This window comes from Sus scrofa, chromosome 8, assembly GCF_000003025.6.
Source record: "Sus scrofa isolate TJ Tabasco breed Duroc chromosome 8, Sscrofa11.1, whole genome shotgun sequence".
Classification (NCBI taxonomy): domain Eukaryota; kingdom Metazoa; phylum Chordata; class Mammalia; order Artiodactyla; family Suidae; genus Sus; species Sus scrofa.
In genome coordinates, this window is record NC_010450.4 from 75,699,401 (window position 1) to 75,721,213 (window position 21,813).

General features: G+C 39.2%; 1 protein-coding gene across 5 annotated transcripts in view; it reads right to left on the bottom strand.

Moving 5' to 3' along the window:
• The window catches only part of MND1 (meiotic nuclear divisions 1), a 75,208-nt gene that overhangs the window by 18,797 nt on the left and 34,598 nt on the right, over window positions 1-21,813 (bottom strand). For all 5 annotated transcript variants that reach the window (XM_005653581.3, XM_005653582.3, XM_003129137.6 and 2 more), the window contains 2 exons: window positions 10,400-10,474; window positions 7,163-7,277 (listed from right to left, as the gene is read on the bottom strand). In XM_005653581.3, coding sequence (XP_005653638.1) covers window positions 7,163-7,277; window positions 10,400-10,474 — 190 coding nt within the window. The remainder of the gene's footprint in view (window positions 1-7,162; window positions 7,278-10,399; window positions 10,475-21,813) is intronic.

The window sequence follows — 21,813 nt, forward strand, 5'->3', positions numbered from 1 at the left end:
TTGCTTACTGGTCAGCTAATGATGGAACAGAGATTTCCTGGACTAAATCGCCAAATCTTGCCAAAAGGCTGTGCGTATGTGCTGGGGCATGTTTCAACAATACTCAGCTAGACAATTTACAACTCTGCTTTAGCAGTCACTTCCTTCTTGCACAGAGTATCAAGGTCAGCTAGCAGTATCAATTTACAACTCTGTTTTAGCTGTCACTTCCTTCTTGCAAGAGTATCAAGGTCAGATAGCAGTGGGGGATTAGGACCTTCTTAGCCTTTCCCGAGAATGTGCACAGCATGCACGTGGCACTCTAGGTTTCCAGGAATATGTGGCTTTTCAAGGTACCTATGAACATCTCTTTTGGCCTCTCCTTTTAAGCTTTCTGGTCACTCTACTGTTTTCCTTAACTGTTATTCATCACCTAAGATAGCTGTGACGTTAAAACTCTTGCCTGTAATTGTTTTAGACAAATGCTCCCCAGGAAGAGGCTGCTAGTGACTGGCATACTCCAAGGCAGGTCAAAAAAAGACAACCCTTTCTATGTGTGCCTTTTAGGGAACCACTAGTGATGCCAAATAATGACAGTTCTTTGGGAATGAGGTTCTTAAAGAGCTCCAGCTCCATTCTATTCCCTCTGATACCAAGAATGCACGGCTATTATTTTTTTCGAGGTTACTGCTGAGCTGGAGAGTAGGGGATGAGAATAGGGCAAGTTAAACACCCCCAAGCTTGCTCTGCTTACAGGGATTCAGCCATTTTTCTTGAATAGGCAAATCTTTAGTTAGTTTCTAGAATTCTGGAAACACTTCAACATTTTTGCCAGTTTTCATGGAAGGACAGATTTTCAAAGGTCCTTACTCTACCATTTTCACTGACACCCAGGTATTCATTTCTAAGAAAATTTCTTAAGTACTTCAAGATTTACATTTCAAACCCTTTGCTGTGAGAATTCAGTTTCCATTAAAACTTATTTTATCTGTTCTCACTTAAGTAGCATTCAGAGTAGCTAAAATAAACATTTTTTTTTAACACATTATTGCTTTTCTCACTTCTTGGATATCTGCAACTAATCTTGTTAGTATTTGTTTAGTGATATCAATAAATATGATTCTTTTGTGCAATAATTATTGAGAAATAAGAGATAATATATAGTTGTGTCTATATGAACATAAGGATTATAGCTATTATCAGCAGGAAAAGTGTTTCAAAATAAGCCATGACAGACAGAGATAAGCCTGACTGTTGTAATATGGGTGCCATATCCATGCTATTAAGAACCAAATCCTATTAAAATCAATTTGTGAAACTCATAATCCTTTAATCCAGTATAATCTGTTCTGCAATAACATGATAGCCAAATCCCATGAAACCTCTCATTATCAAAAAGCACATTTTAAAAAACAATAATCTCATTGGTGAAAGGGGATTTGGGGTGAATGAAGTTAAAGTGGGTAAAAAAATTCTCTAGATTTAGTGATAAGATCTCTGCTATTTACTACTTACATATTTAAATTTCTTGAATCTGTGGGTTTATAGTTTTACTCAAAATCTGTAAAAACTTAGTCTTTACTTCTTCTGATACTTATTTCTTCAGATATTTTTCTGGCCTGAAACCCCTCTGCCCTGCTCTACCCCCAACATACACCCCTTTTAAGATTCCAATTACACATATATTAGGTCACTTGAAGTTGTCCTTTACTTCATGGATGCTATTTCCATTAAAAATTTTTTTTTCTGAGTTTCATTTTGGGTAGTTTTTATTGCTATGTCTTCAAATACACTAATTCCTTCTCTTGCGGGAGTTAAATCTGCTGTTAATCCAATCCAGTGTATTTTTCTTTTCAGACGGTAGTGTGTTCATCACCAGAAGTTTCACTGGGGTCGTTTCTGTATCTTCAACATTTCACTTAACTTTTTGAACATACAGAATACTTTTTACAATAACTTTTAATGTTATGGTCTGTTTTTTTTTGTCTTTTTAGGGCAGCATCCGCGGCATATGGAGGTTCCCAGGCTAGGGGTCGAACTGGAGCTGTAGCTGCCGGCCTACACCGAAGCCACAGCAACACCAGATCCGAGCAGCATCTGTGACCTACACCACAGCTCATGCCAATGCTGGATCCTTAACCCACTGAGTGAGGCCAGGGATCAAACCTTCAACCTCAGGGTTCCTAGGTGGATTCATTTCCGCTGCACTACGATGGGAACTCCTAATGTTATGGTCTTCTAATTCTACTATCTGTGTCAATTCTGGGTCAATTTTGATTTAAGGATTATTCTTCTCATTAAAGGTCATGTCTTCCTTACTTCTGTGCATGCTTGGCAACTTTTTGTTGTATGCCAGACATTATGAATTTTATCTTGCTGGGTTCTGGATATTTTTGTACTCCTATAAATATTATTGAGTTCTGGTCTGGAATGTGTTTAAGTTATTTTGCAATAGTTTGATGCTTTCGAGACTTGCTCTTATGGTTTATTAGGTGAACTGAGAGTAGAGCTCAGTCTAGGGCTAAGTACTCCCATCTGTTGAGGCAAGAACTCTCTCAATAAAATAAGTTGGTGCAAAGCTTACTTTGTTTCCTGTCTCTAGGAATCACTTTCCTTTGCTGTCTGATTGATATCAAGTATTTTGAAAATCATTATTTCATGTTATGTTTATTTTTGTTTGTGTTTATGTGGAAGGATAAATCCAAGCTGTTACTACTCTTTCTTGGCTGAAAGTGGAAGCGCCCCATTTGAATAAAGTGTTATTCCTTAGCTGTTCTGAATTTTAAAAGAGGAACTGGACATTTCTCTATAAAAGTATGAACTAAAGTTAGTCTAAAAATTCTTTCTATAGGTATACAGGCTTCAACAGGTTGTTTTTTTTTTTTCCTTCTGATTGCAGTTTGGCAGCTTTCCACAGGAAAAGATTTTCTACCATCACAACTAAATATTTATGGAATAATGTATTTATCCTACATAGCTATTGTCTATTAAATATGCTGTAATTTTTTATAATTAATATATTCTATAAGATAGTTTTTTTGGGTTTTTTTTTTTTGTCTTTTCTAGGGCTGAACCCATGGCATATGAAGGTTCCCAGGACAGGGGTCTAATTGGAGCTGTAGCTGCCGGCCTACACCACAGCTCACAGCAACGCCGGATCCTTAACCCACTGAGTGGAGCCAGGGATCAAACCCGCAACCTCATGGTTCCCAGTTGGATTCGTTAACCACTGAGCCATGATGGGAACTCTCTAAAACAGATATTTTTAATGGAATAAAAAATAATAGCACAAAGTAAGGAAGGAAGGACTCTTATCCTCTCATTTCCCTATTAAGATCAGAAATGTACAATGTGGGAGTTCCCATCGTGGCTCAGTGGTTAACGACTCCGACTAGGAACCATGAGGTTTCGGGTTCGATCCTTGGCCTTGCTCAGTGGGTTGAGGATCCGGTGTTGCTGTGAGCTGTGGTATAGGGTGCAGATGTGACTCAGACTTGGTGTTGCTGTGGCTGTGGCATAGGCCAGCAGCTGTAGCTCTAATTAGACCCCTAGCCTGGGAACCTCCATATGCTGAGGGTATGGCCCTAAAAAAACAAAATACAAAAAAAAAAAAGAAAAGAAAAAAGAAAAAAAAAGGAAACGTACAATGTGAAAATGTCAAAAATTCATATATGTATAATAGGGTCATGATTACAAATTCTATGACTCGAATACAGATCTATCTTATGTGGATGCATAAATAGAGATTAAAAGATAATCCAGGTCTGATGTTGGTAAAGAAAGACAAAGTCTCTTCATTCCCTGTAAATCAGAAAACATTTTCTTTTCATTCACTAAGACCTCACATCCTGTATAATAATTACTCACACTGGCATGTTTTCTTTTCTTTTCTTTTCTTTTTTGTCTTTTTGCTATTTCTTGGGCCGCTCCAGCGGCATATGGAGGTTCCTAGGCTAGGGGTCGAATCGGAGCTGTAGCCACCAGCCTATGCCAGAGCCACAGCAACGCGGGATCCGAGCCGCGTCTGCAACCTACACCACAGCTCACGGCAACGCCGGATCATTAACCCACTGAGCAAGGGCAGGGACCGAACCCGCAACCTCATGGTTCCTAGTCGGATTCGTTAACCACTGCGCCACGACGGGAACTCCACACTGGCATGTTTTCGGTGGGTTGAGAAATACATTACCAAACTCATAAATTCAAGGGTTGAAATGAAGAGCAGAACTCAGGCAACCAGTATTCATTCCAGTTACAACTTCCATCTCAACTATGTTGTTTTACTCCCCCGAAAACATCTCTTTCTACTCTCTGAAAACTCTTCCTTCAAGTTTTGTTACCTTTCTAAGAGGGGATGTTCTTGCCAAAATTGCTGCTCAATTCAGAGGTACAAAGAACAGCAACATGTGAAATTACACACCTGAAGTAAGTTTTCCTATTTCACGAATTCGTCTGGCACCATTCTCTACCCTTGTTCATTTTCTGCACCTCAAGCTGACCCCTGGCTTAGGATCACTATCAGCATAGGTCAGAGTAGTTTTGTAAGCCTGAATATGAGTTTTTAGTCACTCCTGAGTGGATGGATGTAATCACAAGCATGAAAAGGGCTGTAAAGATGGGGGGTTACAAGGAGAGGTGCTGCCCGTCAGGGTGCTCTGCCCAGAGAAAGAGCTGTGGTAATGCAATGGGGACCACAAAGTGAAAAAGCAGAAGGCTCCACTCGGTACAGCTAAGAGCTGGGGGCCCCGACACAGAAAAGAGAACAAGGCGGGTAAGCCAAGAGTTAGCACTGCAAGGAAAAAGTCCAAGAATTACACAAAACTAAAATTAGGAAGGAAGGCAGACAAGTAAAGGTAATAAATGAAAGATCATATTTGGTTACTGTGAAAACAGCATTTTAATGAAGAGCTGTGAGAGGGCACAGTCTTGCTGATTGTGAAAATAAACCATCTGAAGGTATTAAACCTGAGTAAGAAAACTGGTCTTTTTTTTTTTTTTTTTTGCCACATTCAGAAATTCCTAGGCCAGGGATGGAACTCATGCCACAGCAGTGAGCCGAGCCACAGCAGTGACAACACCAGATCCTTAACCCACTAGGCTACTACGGAACTCCAAGAAAACTGTTTTCTCAAAATGCTTTTTGATGAGAAGCTGCTCTAGATAAGACATACAACATTTGATGTCATCTTTAACAAGCAGTCTGTGTTTCCTTTTTTTTTTTTTTTTTAATTTTTGCATTTTTAAGGGCCATGCCTGCAGCATACAGAGGTTCCCAGGCTAGGGGTAGAATTGGAGCTGTAGCTGCCAGCCTACGCCACAGCCACAGCAACACAGGATCCAAGTCATGTCTGTGACCTACACCACAGCTCACAGCAATGCCGGATCCCTGACCCACTGATTGAGGCCAGGGATCGAACTTGCGTCCTCACAGATGCTAGTCAGATTTGTTAACTGCTGAGCCACAACAGGAATTCCTGTGTTTCCTTTTAAAGATGAATCATGAGCAGGCTTAGCTTCCTAGGAGCGAATTCCTACCCTATCTCCTGCTGCTGTGATGTGCCTGAGTTCACTGGGTAATTTGTTACCTGTTAAAACTTTAAAACAAATTAAAGTGGTAAATTTTGTAGCAAATTTGGCTAGCACTTTCTTCAGTAGGAAGATAAATGAATCAAATCTGTGGGCAGCATGAAAGACCTAACATGTCTCCCCAAATACTTAATTTACTGGCTCAGGGGTTTTTCTGCCTCTACCCTGCTTTGAAAATCACCCTGGGTAATCAGCTGAACCAGGGCTAGTAAACATTCTCTACACGAATTTGAATGACATCTCCTGAAGTTGTACAAAGCAGGACTTATCTCTAAAATTAAGTTTAACTTTAGGTTACACTAACTGAACAGCTTAAAAAAATTTTTTTTCAATTATAAAGAATACCACTAAGGAGCTCCCACTGTGGTGCAATGGGACTGGCAGATCTTAGGAGCACTGAGACATGGGTTCGATCCCCAGCCTGGCACAGTGGGTTAAAGATCTGCGGTTGCCACAGCTGCAGCCTAGGTCACAACTGTGGCTCAGATCTGATCCCTGGCCTGGAGCTCCATATAGCATGGGGCAGCCACAAATGAAAAAACAAAAACAACAACAACAAAAAACCACCATCAAGGACAGCTTAATTGTGATCAACCTATTCTCAGGTTAATTTAAAAATATCAAATATTTCAATTTCTCTCAAAGCCTTCAATCACATGTTATAATATCAGTTTTTCTAAAAGTTTCACTTGGTAGAGTTTCCTAGATGAAAAGACAAGCTGGGAGTTCTCGTTAAGGCTCAGTGGAAACAAATCTGACTAGCATTCATGAGGATGCAGGTTCGATCCCTGGTCTTGCCCAGTGGGTTGCAGATCCAGCCTTACGGTGAGCTGTGGTGTTGGTGGCAGACGTGATTTGGATCTGGTGTTGCAATGAGCTGTGATGTAGATCACAGACACAGCTCGGCTGTGGCTGTGGTGTAGGCTGGTGGCCACGGCTCCGATTAGACCCCTGGCCTGGGAACCTCCCTAAAAAGAGACACACACACACACACACACACACACAGACACACAAGCTAAGACAGAAAAATACGAAGTTATGCATATTTCCTAAGCAATTAAATGCAGTGTCTTTATAATACACTTTCATTTCCTCAAATACTCAAAGTTTTTTCTTCACATACATACATAAAAATTACTGAAAAATGAAGCTTTGGGGATTCTGGTTTAAAAGTAAGGAAAACATCATTGGAATATTTAAAAATCAAGTGAATGCACAGACTGCTTTTCTGCAACTTGAAAACTCTTATTTTTGGGGTATCATTTTTTCCTAGAAGATAACGGCAGGTTTCCTTCTAGAGCCAAGGTACCCGAGGCCAACTTAGCTCCTTCTCTGACTCATTTTCCTAAGCTTATGTTTTATGTCTTTATCCTTCTACCCCGTGACTGTCCTTATTCTTGAAATGCTCATGACTCCAGGGTTGTCACTGTTCAATGCTTTAACATTAAGACTTCTTATGAGAAATATTCATGCAGTATTAATACTAATTAAGGGGTTTATTTTCTCATATACATGGAGAATGGTTCCAGGCAACTAGAAGTCTAAAGTCTCTTTCATTAGCCAAGTTAAAAACCCTCAAGTTATACTATAGACTTACGCATTTCTTCCACAACCTGTGGGTCACATTCTTTGTATTTTTCTACTTCGGCCTTTAACTGTTCTTTTTGGTCTCGAAGTGAAGAAAGCTCTTTTGCTAGCATGGTTCGCTCTTCCTGCATTCGAAGTAACATTATGTACAATTAAGACAAACAAAATGCCACATACGACACTTTTTAATAAACATTTTCATTTTATTTCCCATAACTGATGTGCATGAATCTTTTGACAGTACTACATATACACACGTACATATATTTACTTTATAAGAACAAACTCAATTATCATTTTTCTTTGTTCACCGCAAGCATCTTTTATGTGCTACGTGAATGGAAATTAATATGCAGAATGGAATACTCAAAAACGGATGAGAGGATACTGATCATGTGTGAACTCAAAGATGACTGCCATCACGTGTTGGGAAAAAAATTATACTGCTTCTTGGACAGGTCCACGAGACTGTATCTACATAGATGAGTGTTATTTTATGGCAACATCGGTCATCATAAAATTTTCCCTAAAAGTGTTCTAGGTAATTTTCCAACCTTCAAGGATGATTAACCTTTAAAAATATTTATAGATACCAGAAATAATAGAACTGTAGCTTCTGACCTCCCAACACTTTCCTTTAAAGATAAATCTGAAGAAAGCTTTTAAACACAAAATGATCTCCTGAGCGCCATGTAAAATTTCTAGCTATATTTCTCACTAACAGGTAGAAGTCATAGTGCTACAGGTACTCAGTTCATATGTGTGAAAAATGAGTTCAAATAAAAATCAAATATTGGAAAAGGTTATGGTACAGAATTATAGGATAAGTCTGAGGCAAAACCAGAGTTTAAGCTGCCTAATGGGACTTAAGTGTAAGGTTCTTTTGCTGGCTTGTACTTTCGTACATGCCTTTATACTGGAGAATGCATGTCCAGGGCTCTGAAGTAGCAGAGTCCAACACAACTCTGCAGTGACAGACATGTCCTAGACCTGTGCTCCCCAACACAGGAACGTTCACTATGCTGGGCTACTGAGTACATGAAATGTGACTTTTGTTACAGAGAAACTGAATTTATTGTATTTAATTTTGTTTTCTTTTTTTGGCTGCCCCGCAGTACATGGAGTTCCCAGGCGTGGGGTCAGTTCTGAATTGCAGGTGTGACCTAAGCCTCAGCTGCAGCAATGCCAGATCCTTAACCCACTGTGCCAGGCTGGGGATGGAACCTGCGTCCCAGTGCTCCCAAGACACCACCAATTCTGTTGTGCCACAGTAGGAACTCCTATTGTATTTAACTTTAATTTAAATATAAATAGCTACATATGATTGGTGTATATCACATTAGCACAGCACAGGAGAGGTTTAAAAATAACTACAAAAGGAGTTCCCATTGTGGTTCAGCAGGTTAAGGACCTGACACTGTCTCCCCAAGGATGCAGATTTGATCCCTGACCTTGATCAGTGGGTTAAGGATCCAGTATGGCTGTGAGCTGTGGTGTAGGTTGCAGATGTGGCTTGGATTCAGTGTGGCTGTGGCTGTGGCTGTGGTGTAGGCCCCAACTGCAGCTCTGATTCGACCCCTAGCCTGGGAACCTCCATATGCCACAGGTGTGGACATAAAAAAAAAAAAGAAAACTACAAGATAAGATGGTTATTATTGGCTATCAACACCCACATGATACACAATCCACAATGAAAAATGAGAAGAGAAAAAGCTCATGAAGACAAAAGCAGCAGAATGGTGACTATCCATGTGAATACGTTGACAGCTCTCCAGCTACCCTGAGTAGAGAGCTCTCTCAGACTGTTATCGGCACCAAGATCTTGGCCAAAGTACTTAACCTCTTTGTGCCTGCAGTTCCCTAAGGGTAAAAATGAAGAGAGAAATAGTAGCCACCTCGTTGGACTGTTGGCAGGATTCACTAAATATAGAAAATACACTGGGAACAGTACCTGTCTCATAGTGAGCAGAATACACACGCTAGCTATTTCTTCTTCATTATATCATCACCATGAATTACGGAAAGAGCTTTCCAGTAGAGAGTAGACAGAAAATGCTTTCAGCTATTTCTGAAAACTCCTGACTAGTGAACTCCAGGCGAACGCAGCTTCCTCAGGAACCTTTCTGAACTACTCTGCTCTAGCACAAGCCAGCGGCAAGCACCAGCTGGTTTGCAAGTGGCTGCTTCTCCTGGTTCCAATGGTTGCAGTGGACTGGGTAGCCTTTAGCAGACTGCCTACTTTTGGGCATGAATTTGGCACCATTAATTGAAGATGCTTCTACAGGATATCGCCAAGTTAAAGAAAAAAAGAAAAAACCAAACGGGATCAAATAAAGAACTGGTAGTTGCTGTCAACCGAAAAAGAAGTATAATAGCTTCAGGTTATACCAAAACTTATCTTCCCGTCAATATTCTTCAGCAGTTACCATTCTCTAATTCCCATCCGTGACTGCACTGACTAGTCACAGTAGTCAAGAAGGCATGAGAAGTAACTTTGAAAAGCATAAAGCCGCATAAACCAGTGATGTATTCTTTTCTACAATGTGACAAATTTTTGAGACTCTTTCCCAATCTAGTGGTACAGAAGCTGAGGTGAAAGGCTTAATGTTCCATGTTGATTTTTAACATTTTTTTCAAGTCATAAATTCACACTTAACATAATGATGAAACTGATTTTTAAAAACCCCTAACATAATACTTTAGAGAACACTGCACATTTTAAAATAGTAGGTCAACATTCATTTAAATAATTGAGAAATATTTCAAGGTCACAAGGATGTTATGTTGGCAGTTTTCAATTTGTCCTATGCCAAGACTTTTAAAAACATGACTCTTAAAAATGTACATGAACCTTTATATAGGGCTTCACTTTGTGCCAGGTCCTCTTCTAAGTGCTTTGCAAATATTAGCTAGTTTAATCCACACAATAACTTGATGATATGGATCTTATTACTCTCCATTTTACAACTGAGGAAAACTGGGAAGAGAGCGTTTAGGAGACTTTCAAACCCAGGCAGTGTGGCTCCAGAGTTTATGCCTCTGTGCTATGCTGCCATACACAGTACAACACGGTAATAACAACATCCAGATGCACAATTAGTGAATCCTACCGGGTCACATGTTCACATCTTTTGCTGTGACCCACTTCTCTTCTGGGAGGAACAGCATCCTCCTCACAGGAACCTCTCTGCCTTTATTCTTTTACTTAGAAGTGACACTGTTAAAGAATCTACAGATGCAAACTTACCGTTTCATGTCGTCCAATTTTTGCTTTCTCGATGCTTTTCTGTAGGTTGGCGTGCTTTTGGTTTCCCTCGGATAACTAGAGAATGGCAATAAATAGAATGGTTTGCTGAGATAAACTTGCTTAACATAAAGTTTATGAATCAAGGGAGTTTCTGTCGTGGTGCAGTGGTTAACGAATCCGACAAGGAACCATGAGGCTGTGGGTTTGATCCCTGGCCTCGCTCAGTGGTTTAAGGATCTGGTGTTGCCATGAGCTGTGGTGTAGGTCACAGACTCGGCTCAGACCCCGTGTTGCTGTGGCTCTGGCGTAGGCCGGTGGCTACAGCTCCGATTCGACCCCTAGCCTGGGAACCTCCATATGCTGCAGGAGCGGCCCAAGAAATGGCCAAAAAAAGACAAAAAAATAAAATAAAATAAAACAAAGTTTACGAATCAAGAACACCAAATGAGATTTGCCTTCTGTGCAGTCAGTGTGACAGAAATGTCAAGCACCACCCTGGGAGCTGACGTCCCTAACGTGAAGAAAACCAAGTACTGTGAGTCATTAGGGAAGACTGAAAAAAAAAACAAAGTTTAAAAATACGTCTTCTTATCCTATACAAATAAATGAACAACATGCTTTCGGTCTTTCCTATGGTCTTCATTTATAAGTTCCCAGCCGCAATCACAAATAACTTGAGGTATATTATTTAGTTAAAAATTTAACTTGAAAAAATTAAAAAAAAATCTGTTTATACAAATTCTCCTCTGACTAAAGTCTTTTTTGTTGTTGTTGTTGTTGCACCTGAGGTGTATGGAAATTCCCGGGGCCAGGGATCGACTTCAAGCTGCAGGTGCAACGTGCCACAGCTATGGCAACAGTGGATCCTTAACCCACTGTGCCAGGCCAGGAATCGAACTTGCAAACGCCATAATGACCAAAACCACTGCAGACAGATCCTTAACCCATTGTACCACAGTGGGAACTCCCTGACCGCAGCCTTTTTGAAACAGTCTATATTTTTTCTTATAAATTCTCACTCTGTGATGTGTTTCACATAGTCAAAAATGAATGCATCACTTATTCTTTTTTTTTTTTTTTTGCTTTTTGCTTTTTAGGACCACACTCACAGCACATGGAAGTCCCCAGGCTAGCGGTAAAATTGGAGCTGCAACTACTGGCTTACACCACAGCTCATGGCAACATCAGATCCTTAACCCACTGAGCAGGGCCACAGACTGAACCTGAGTCCTCATGGATACTAGTCGGGTTCGTTACCACTGAGCCACAACGGGAACTCCTATTATTCTTTTTTGTCTTTTTAGGGCCACACCCACAGCATATGAAAGTTCCCAGGCTAGGGGTCTAATCGGACCTGCAGCCACCAGCCTAAGCCAGAGCCTCAGCAACTTGGGATCTGAGCTGAGTCTGTGACCTACACCACAGCTCATGGCAACGCCAGATCCTTAACCCTCTGAGCGAGGCCAGGGATCGAACCCGCAACCTCATGGTTCCTAGTTGGATTCATTTCGGCTACACCATGACGGGAACTCCAGGAACTCCTATTATTCTTAAGGTATTTTATGGGGAATTGTATATCAAGCTCTCAGAGAAGAAAGAACTCTATTAGCCTATTGCCGATTTTAGGCATGTTTTACATACCTTAAAAATAATCAGTTAAAGCATTTTATTAAGCTTAGAAAGTAATAGGTTATATCAGAAATAGATTAAAGAGTACCAGCATAAAAGACCTTAGATATAGAATATTCATTAGCATGTAGTTGGACACCCCCCCTTAAACTGCAGCTTAATTTTATTCATCTCACTTGGGCCCAAGACTAAATAAATAATCTCAGGAAATTCCCAATACTAAATTCTTCACCACATCTTTTACTATAAATGAGTTGGAAATTTCACTCATTTTACTGAGCAAGGGATTTCTTACAATTTACTCCACTCCTCCCTCACTCGTGAGTTATAAACATTCAGAAAATAATCAACGAATGAATGGATGAGTAATTTCTTTTGGCTGATTCTAAGAAACTGACCTTTTACAATATGACATTATAAGTGCACAGTATTTAGAAACTTTTTTTGCTTAAAAATCACAAACAGTATCTTTGAAAAGTTGATAGTTTTACACTGACTTAAAATCTTCCACTTCTCACTATGCATAAAGGGAACCCTGTCAGTGTTCCTTTAATAGTTCTCTTGCCCCTGATTCTAATCCACAGCACGAAGAAGATTCATCTGTGATGCCAAGAAGATACCACCACCAAACCAGTTATACCTCTTCTTGAGAGTAATTATCTTCCTAAGTTAAGAAAACAAAAATCTGCTATAGATTTAAGAGCCAAAATAAGCTTTAAAGCCCTAAATTTAGCAAGGAGATCCAGTTCTTTAAAAACAAAGGTTCTCCCGTATAAAATAACACCATATTTAAAAGGTTAATAATCCGCCCTGAATGACCCACCTGAAATAATTAATAAATGCATGTAACATCTAAATTCAGGAGTAGAGAATTTCCCAAAGAAAAATTCTAGTATAACATGTTTCCATTAAAACTGTTTTAAAAAATAATCAGATAGGGAGATGTTACCCCCAAAATGAAGAATTATAGGAGCTCCTCTCATGGCTCAGTAGAATCCATGAGACTAGAATCCACGAGAATGCAGGTTCGATCCCTGGCCTTGCTCAGTGTGTTTAAGGATCTGGCGTTGCCATGAGCTGTGGTGTAGGTCGCAGATACAGTTCGGATCCTGGGTGTGGCCAGCAGCTGCAGCTCTTATTGGACCCCTAGCCTGGGAACCATATGCCGTGGGTGCAAACCTAGGAAATGACCAAAGCCAAAACCAAAAAAAAAAAAAAAAAAAAAAAAAAAAAAGAATTATATAAAAATAAGCCAATAATTAATAGACATTTAAATTATATTAATTAGGTATCTCCCAGGTACTGAATATCTACTTATAATTATTATAACTTGAAAGCATGTGAAAGAGAGCTAATTCAGGAATGCCTTAACTCTGAAGACAATCCAATACCTTTTAAATGTGATTTCATAATTTGTCATTTTAAGGATCTTAGTAATGGAGGGGGGCACAACTAAAAGATGTTATCAAAGGAAAAGCTTCTGCTTAATTATCCTAAGTACTGAAACAATTTGGTTCAATTCAATAGTGAAGGAGTCTTGGCTCTGTTTGGTTCTTAAAATCTCAACTACTGGAAACAATGAAAGCAACTCCTGCAAGGCAGCCTTTGCTATCAGATTTTCATCTACACATCTCTTAGAAGTAATACTGCTATAGCTCCTAACACACACCTTGGAATTAAACCAAACCTAAGCCTCGAGTGATTAAGAGCTGAGACTTTTACCCATTTGGTAGAGATTATCTAAACCAGTAGTTCTAAACTTTTACACACATCAGACTCACCCGAAGGGCTTGTTAAAACACTCGTGGCTGGGCTCCATCTCCCAGTTTTTGAGTTAGTACAGGTCTAGGGAAGAGCCTAATAATGTGCATTTCTAACATGCTCCCAGGCAATTGGATGATGCTTCTAGTTAGAGGCTGATCTTAAAAAAATGCAACTAAAATATACAAGATATTTATCTTTGGGAGACTATTATCTAGTTCATTAGCAAAAATGAATTACTACTAAATATTGTAGTCTGAACTAGAAACAAAATATCTCAACATGTCTGTCACTGAAAGAAATACAAAAGCCTACATTTACAAAAATAGAAAAAGTGATACTCTACAATCAAAAGTATTCACTATAGGATTCCTTTAAAGGGAAAATTCTCTTGATACACTTCAACAACATTAAAACAAGAACCATATACTATATACTGTAACAAATTCATTTCCCACTTTTACTAAAGCAAATAATTTTTAAAACCCAGTAACGCAGAAAAACAGCAGCAGTGGCAACAACAAAATTGACTTGTAATTAGTAAGAACAGGATTTCATCTTTAGACCTGAGAATCTGACACAGTGCTTCTCTTTAATGCGATCCAGACCACCTATACAGACACTTGGAGTTCAGGAATACAATGCCAGTGTTTTCTAAAGGGCTAATTCACTGCCTGGAGGAACTGCCTATTCATAAGAGGAACAGAAAGATTGATTCAAGCTGGCTACACTGGAATCCTAATTTGCTCATTTTTAGAAATAAGAAAATTACAAAACATCAGGAAAAGAAATACACAAGTTTTCATAGGTGACAAAGAATGTCAAGAAACAGAGAATGGGGAAAAGAGATAATAGCAAGAGAAACCAAATCGGCCTACTTACTTGCTTTATCAAAATTCATGTACATTGTGGGGGGAAAAGGGTCTATGCGTTGTCTTCCTTAAAAAAAAAAAAAGGAGCTAGTATAATTTAAGATTTTATATACTTAAAAGTCTTACTGGTGTATCTAAAATTTTAAAATTTATTTTTTAAGGTGACATTCCATTTAGGAATTGATCATAAGGAAGCAATGAATACCAGAAAGATGCTTCAGAATAAAGATGGGAGCTTTATAATTGTCTTAATAGATAAATGTTAAAACGTTATTTCGTGGTACAGATATGTGGCAATTATACAGCCAAAGCAAATGTTTTAGAAGAAATTTTAATCATACAAATACAGATTAGAGCTTTTAAAAAGCTGGAAACAAAAATGTCAATACATTTGAGAGCCTATCTATAACTACCCCCCCCACCCTCTCAAAACTTCAAGAAAATGCACGAAACTTAAAAAATGGTTATCTCTGTATTGTGGAATGTATGGATAAATTTTCTATATTATGAGCCTATATAGCCATCACTTAAAAATTTATTTCCCAGGGAAGGGAGGAGAGGAAAGGAATAGGTAGGGAGATTAAGAGGTACCAATTTCCAGTTGCAAAGTCAATGAGTCATGAGTATGAAATGCACAGTGTGGGAAATACAGTCAGGAACTATGTAACATCTTTGTAGGGTAACATGGTAATTAGATTTGTCATGGCGATCAGTTGGAAATGCCCAGAAAGAATCACTATGCTGTGTAATAGGAACTACTAAAGGAAACACATAGAAAAAGAGATCCAATCTGTAGTTGGGGAATGGGGGAGTGAGGGGAGGAGGAACTGGAAGAATACGGTCAAAAGGGCCAAACTTCCAGTCAGGAGATACATCAGTATACTAGGGATGTAACAAACAACATAATCAATGCTGCTGTATGGCACATATGAAAATTGTGAGGACAGTAAATCCTAAGAGTTCTCTTCACAAGAAAAAAAGTTCTACTTCTTTAACCGTGCATCTGTATAAGAGGATGGATATTCACTAAACGTACTGGGGTAATCACTTCATGATGTATGTAAATCAAATCATTATGCTGTACACCTTAAATCTACACAGTGCTGTATGTCAGTCATATCTGAATGAAACTTGAAAAAAAATTCTTTTCCCATTATAAGCAATATATGAGTATATCTTCAAGAGCTTAGTAGGAGTAAACATTTGTTTTAAAAAATTCAATGGAGAAGTAGTTCAACAAAGTCCCTTTGCTCGCCAGCTCTGTCCCACTCCCACTATCCCTCCCTGGTGGGCGTCCTCCTTGTTCTAATTCCTTTGCTTTATATTCGGGTGTAGATCAAGGCGGAGAACATGTCAAAACACATCCTTTATGTTTCATGTCAGCATATTTTCTAAGGTCTACTTCATTTTTTTAAAAAAATATACTTTTTAGAGCAGTTTTTGGTTCACAGCCAAGGTGAGTGAAAGTTGCAGAGTTCCCATATAAGCCCTGCCTCCAGGCTCCCCCACTATCAAAATCCCCCCCAGACTGTACATTCGTCACACTGATGAGCCTACAATGACACATTGTGATCACACTTGGTGTTGTTTATTCAATGGGTTGTAAGAAATGCATAACGACATGTCGTCATCCTTATGGTATCATACAGAGTAGTTTCACTGCCCCGAACATCTTCTGTGCTCTGTTTATCCCTGCTTTCCCCCCCACCAACCTCTGGCAACCCCTGTCTATACAGTTTTGCCTTTCTAAAATGTCATGTAGTTGGAAAAATATATTACCTAACCTTTGCATACTGGCTTCTTTCATTTAGTAGCATGCATTTAAGGTCTTTTCATGGCTTGAGAGCTCATTTCTTTTAATTATTGAATAATACTCCACTGTCTGAATGTACCACAGTCTATGCATGCATTTACCTACTGAAAGACATTTTGGTTGCTTCCAAGTTTTAGCAATTACAAATAAAACTGTTATAAACATTGGTTTTCCACCCATTTGGATAATCTCATGGAGTACAATTGCTGAATCATCTGTATGAAGCTACCAAACTGTCTTCTAAAGTGTCTGTACCAAATTGACAAAACATTGTAAATCAACTATAATAAAAAAATTGGAAAAAAAAACCCTTCTTCATTCTATCCAGCAATAAATGAGAATTCCTGTTGCTCCACATTTTTACCAGCATTTAGTGTTGTGTTCATTCTTTTAAAAATACCTACACACCATTATTATTCTACTCCTTTATCAATAGGCATTTTATTTATTTATTTATTTTGCTTTTTAGGGCTGTACTCATGGCATATGGAGGGCCCCAGTCTTGGGGTCGAACCAGAGCTGTTGCTGCTGGCGTATACCCCAGCCACAACCACGCCAGATCCGAGCCTTGTCTGTAACCTATACCACAGCTCATGGCAACGCCAGATCACTGACCCACTGAGAAAGGCCAGGGATTGAACCCACATTCTCATGGATACTAATCAGATTCACTTCTGCTGCGCCACAACAGGAACTCCTCAACAGGCGTTTTATTAATTCCAGATTGTCACTAATGCAAGCCTCCTAGAGTCCCATCATTTGACACAGATTTCTGTGCACATGTGGAAGGCTTTCTGTAAGGTAGTTTAGAATCAAAATTCTTGGATCAAAATATATGAATATTTAACTTTAAAAAGTGCTTTTTGTTGTGGAAAATACACATAACATGAAGTTTACCATTTTAACCATTTTAAGTGTATAATTCAGTGCTATTAAGTACATTCACAATGTTGTGCCACCATCACCGTCATCTACTTCTAAAACTTTTTCATCATCCCAGACAGAAACTCGGTACCCGTTAAAGAACAGCTCCCCTTTCCTCTCTCCATGCAGCCCCCAAGAACTTCTATTCTGCTTTCTGTATCTATGAATTTGCCTACTCTAAGAACCTCATATTAGCACAATCAGGCAGTATTTGTCCTTTAGTGTCTGGCTGATTTTATTTAGCACAATGTTTTCAAGATTCATCCATGTTGTAGCATGTATCAAAACATCATTCCTTTTTATGACTGAATAATAAACATTCCATTTAGGTATATACCACATTTTGTTTATCCATTCATCTGTTGATGGACACTGGGGACATTTGGCTTGTTACCTTTTAGCTATCAGGAATAATGCTGTAGTGAACACTGGTGCACGAATATCTTAGGCCCTTCCCTGTTTTCAATTTTGGGGGTATACACTCTGAAGTGGAATTGGGAATTCTACTGTTAACTTTTTGAGGAACCATCATACTGTTTTCTAAGTGGTTTCACCATTTTACACTCCTATTAGCAATTAGTACAAGGGTTCGATTTCTCTAACACTGTTACCATTTTCTCATTTTCATCACAGTTATCCCAATGGGTGTGAAGTGAATGTTGAACTTTTAATTTAGTCATTTTGCCCTTCACCAATATTCCCTGTAAGTTTCAAGCTTCACTTTTACTCTCCGTAAGTTTCTCAAAAGTAGACATGGTAATAATTTAAAGATTGATAATCTGATGGCTGAAAAATGACATTCCATTATTGCTTTAATTTGTATGTCTTTGATGATCAAGATTTAGCATTTTTCAAACATCTAGTGATTGTATGGACATATTTCTTCAGTGATTTGTTTAATAATATCCTTTGACCTTGGAGTTCCTGTCGTGGTGCAGTGGTTAATGAATCTGACTAGGAACCATGAGGTTGCAGGTTCGATCCCTGGCCTCGCTCAGTAGGTTAAGGATCTGGTGTTGCCATGAGCTGTGGTGTAGGCTGCAGACTCGGCTCGGATCCTGCGTTGCTGTACTGCAGCTCTGGCATAGGCCGGTGGCTACAGCTCCAATTCAACCTGTAGCCTGGGAACCTCCATATGCCGTGGGAACGGCTCAAGAAAAGGCAAAAAGACAAAAAAAAAAAAAAAAAAAATCCTTTGACCATTATTTTATTACATTTTTACCCTTTTTTTCCTATAGTTTTAGGAACTTTTTATATGCAGTAGATGATAATTACTTAGTTATAAATGTTTAACTTCTAATGTTATCTTCCAATGTACACTTTTTTTTTTGTGCAAATGCATCAGTTTTTTGGTGTCTAGATTCTGTGTCTTGCTTAGAAAAGCCTCTCGAAATAATATTATACAAACAGTTTCCTTCTATTATTGTATTCTTTTTATCTTTCACTTTAAAAAGGTGTCAGTTTACTTTGGAAAAGGGGTGAGGAAGGGCTGTAACTTTAATTCATTTCAACAGACATCCAGTTATCCCTACACATCACTCAATGTCTGTCCTTTCTCTCAACAGTCTGTCCTCCCTCCATGAAACTGACAAAGATGTACAGCATCTTCATCACAAAGCTATTACAAGAGCCTGCTTATGGCTTTTCTGTACCACTGATCTGTCTATTCTTACACAAAGAGCAAGTTTTAATTACTATAGCATTCTATTTTGATATAAGATGGAGAAAATTCCACCCCATTGTTCCTACCCCCCCTTTATTTTGCTTTTTAGGGCCACACCCACGACATATGGAAGTTCCCAGGCTAGGAGTTAAATCGGAGTTACAGCTGCCGGCCTATACCGCAGCCAACAGCAATGCTGGATCCCAGCCACATCTGCGAATTACCCCAGAGCTCATGACAACGCCAGATCCTTAACTCACTGAGCAAGGCCAGGGATCGAACCTGCATCTTCATGGATACTAGTTGAGTTAGTCCTGCTGAGCCACAAGGGAACTTCTATTCTTCCTTTTTTAATACTTTTTTGGTCCTTCTTGCAGTTTCTCTACCATATGAACTTGAAAATCATCCATAAAAATCTAGTGGGATCCTGTTTACTATGACATATAAATGACCTAAATTGACATTTTTATAGTTGAATCTTCTCATTCATGAATGTGTTGCTCCATTTACTTAAGAGTGCTTTCACATCCCTCAGTAGTTTTGTAGTTCTCTTCACACTTGTCTTGCCCACTTCTCATTAGGATTTAATGCTGGTTTTGGTGCTGAGGGATAGGCAATGACCACGTGGCTAAGCCCATCACTGTATGGAATGCTCTTTGCCTCAGTGATTGATTCCAAGTATTGAATCAGAATAAGGTCAAAGTCTTTTGTTCAGTGGTTGTGGGAAACAAGTCTCTTCGGCCCTCTGGACTCTAAAGGGCATATCTACAAGGAGGCCAACAGTCTCCAAATTGCTGCTGGCATCTACCTTTTAACCATGAAGAAAGCCAGCTTGAAGACAAAGGCATCACACAAAACCAAGATAAATGCACAGAAATAAGAGTCAGAATCTTGACTAAATGATGCTTGAAGTATGCTCTACTTTTGAAACATTGTACTCTGAAGGAGCCATTAAATATATCTCACCTTTATCATTCCTACCAAGTAAACTTATTTTCTGCCTTTTGCAGAGTAAACATTGCAACTGTTATAATGGGTAAAGCTCTAAGAACACTCTATTTCATATGGTTCTGGTCAGCTCTGAAAGCTGCAAAATATTTTGGAAAACATCAACTTTAAAACATTCTTTTTCCTTGAAAAAACCCCAAAATATTCTTATTCCCCTATATTGGGTTTTAGAACTAAATCTTCCAGCATAAGAATGAGTGGGCTGGGAGCTCCCTTCATGGTTCAGTGGTTAACAAACCCAACTAGTATCCATGTGGATGAAGGTTCTATCCCTGGTCTCGCTCAATGGGTTAAGGATCCCACGTTGCTGGGAACTGTGGTACAGGTTGCAGATGTGGCTCGGATCTGGCGTTGCTGTGGCTGTGGTGTAGGCTGGCAGCTGTAGCTCCGATTTGACCCCTAGTCTAGGAACTTGCATATGCTGTGGGTATGGCCCTAAAAAGAAAAAAAAAAAAAAGAATGAGTGGGCTAAGTGATATCTGCCAGGAAGGCTCTTCAGTTAACGCACGTTTATGAAGTGCCCACTACACACATGGTTTGAATACTATTGTCTCAAACCTTTTCACGGAACAAATATAGTAACAAATAACTCAAAGCATGTATGAGCACTGAATGCCTGTTGAACACTTTTGAAAATTTTTCCTTATGCTACACAAGACAACGCTTATTAAAAGATAACACTTCACGAAGCTAGTAAAAATATAGTAGACTGATATTCCATTTAACCAGGAGATCAAATTTCCAGCAGTCCAACCTTGTAGAGCACAATTAAGAACCCGAGAAAAGTATAACAGGAATCCTAAAAAATGAACCCAGGAAAAGCATGGGAACCCATCAGGAAAGCATCATAAAGGGAAAGTGAAGCCATTCAGTAAGTGCCTGCTTGAGAAGAATTCAGATACCACCCCACACGTAACACCTGCTGAAGATGAGATCACAATAATCAAACATCACAGTGTGAAGAAACTGTGAAGAGTCAGAGCGGAGCACAAAAACAAGAGATTAGCATTCGTTCAACTAGAAATACCAGGAATACATTCAAGAAGGTTAAAGTAATAAAAAGGAGAAATAGAAAACTACAGAGATTACAAGAAGAAAAAAGCAAGAAGATTTGCAAATGAACTATTGCAAAGGAAATATTTTTAATCTCTAGGGAGCAATAAAAATATTGCACAGTAGTTAAGAGATAGAGAAGATAAAGAAAGAAGGTCCAACAGAAACCTTATGGTGCCAGGAGAATGAAGTTAGAAGTTGTGACTACAGCCAAAGCCTTAGGTGGAATCTAATTAGGAGTCACTCAGAGGAGTTCCCACAGTGGCTCAGTGGTTAACGACTCTGACTAGCAGTCATGAGAACGCAGGTTGGATCCCTGGCCTCACTCAGTGGGTTAAGGATCTGGCGTTGCCATGAGTTGTGGTGTAGGTCGCAGACGCAGCTTGGAGCCTGCGTGCCTGTGGCTGTGACATAGGCTGGCAGCTACAGTTCTGATTTGACTGACCCCTAGCCTGGGAACCTCCATATGCTGTAGGCGAGGCCCTAAAATGCCAAAAAAACAAAAAAACAAAAAAAGAAGTCACTCAGATATTCTGAAAGCCAAAGACATGCAAACTCCAACTGATGCAGGGAAGCAAGTTAGATACAAAGTTATGAAGGATTACAGACTCTTCGAACATGAGAACTGGATTCTAATAAGACAGACTCAGAAATGAAGGCTAAACAGTACAAGCTACAAATTATCTACCAA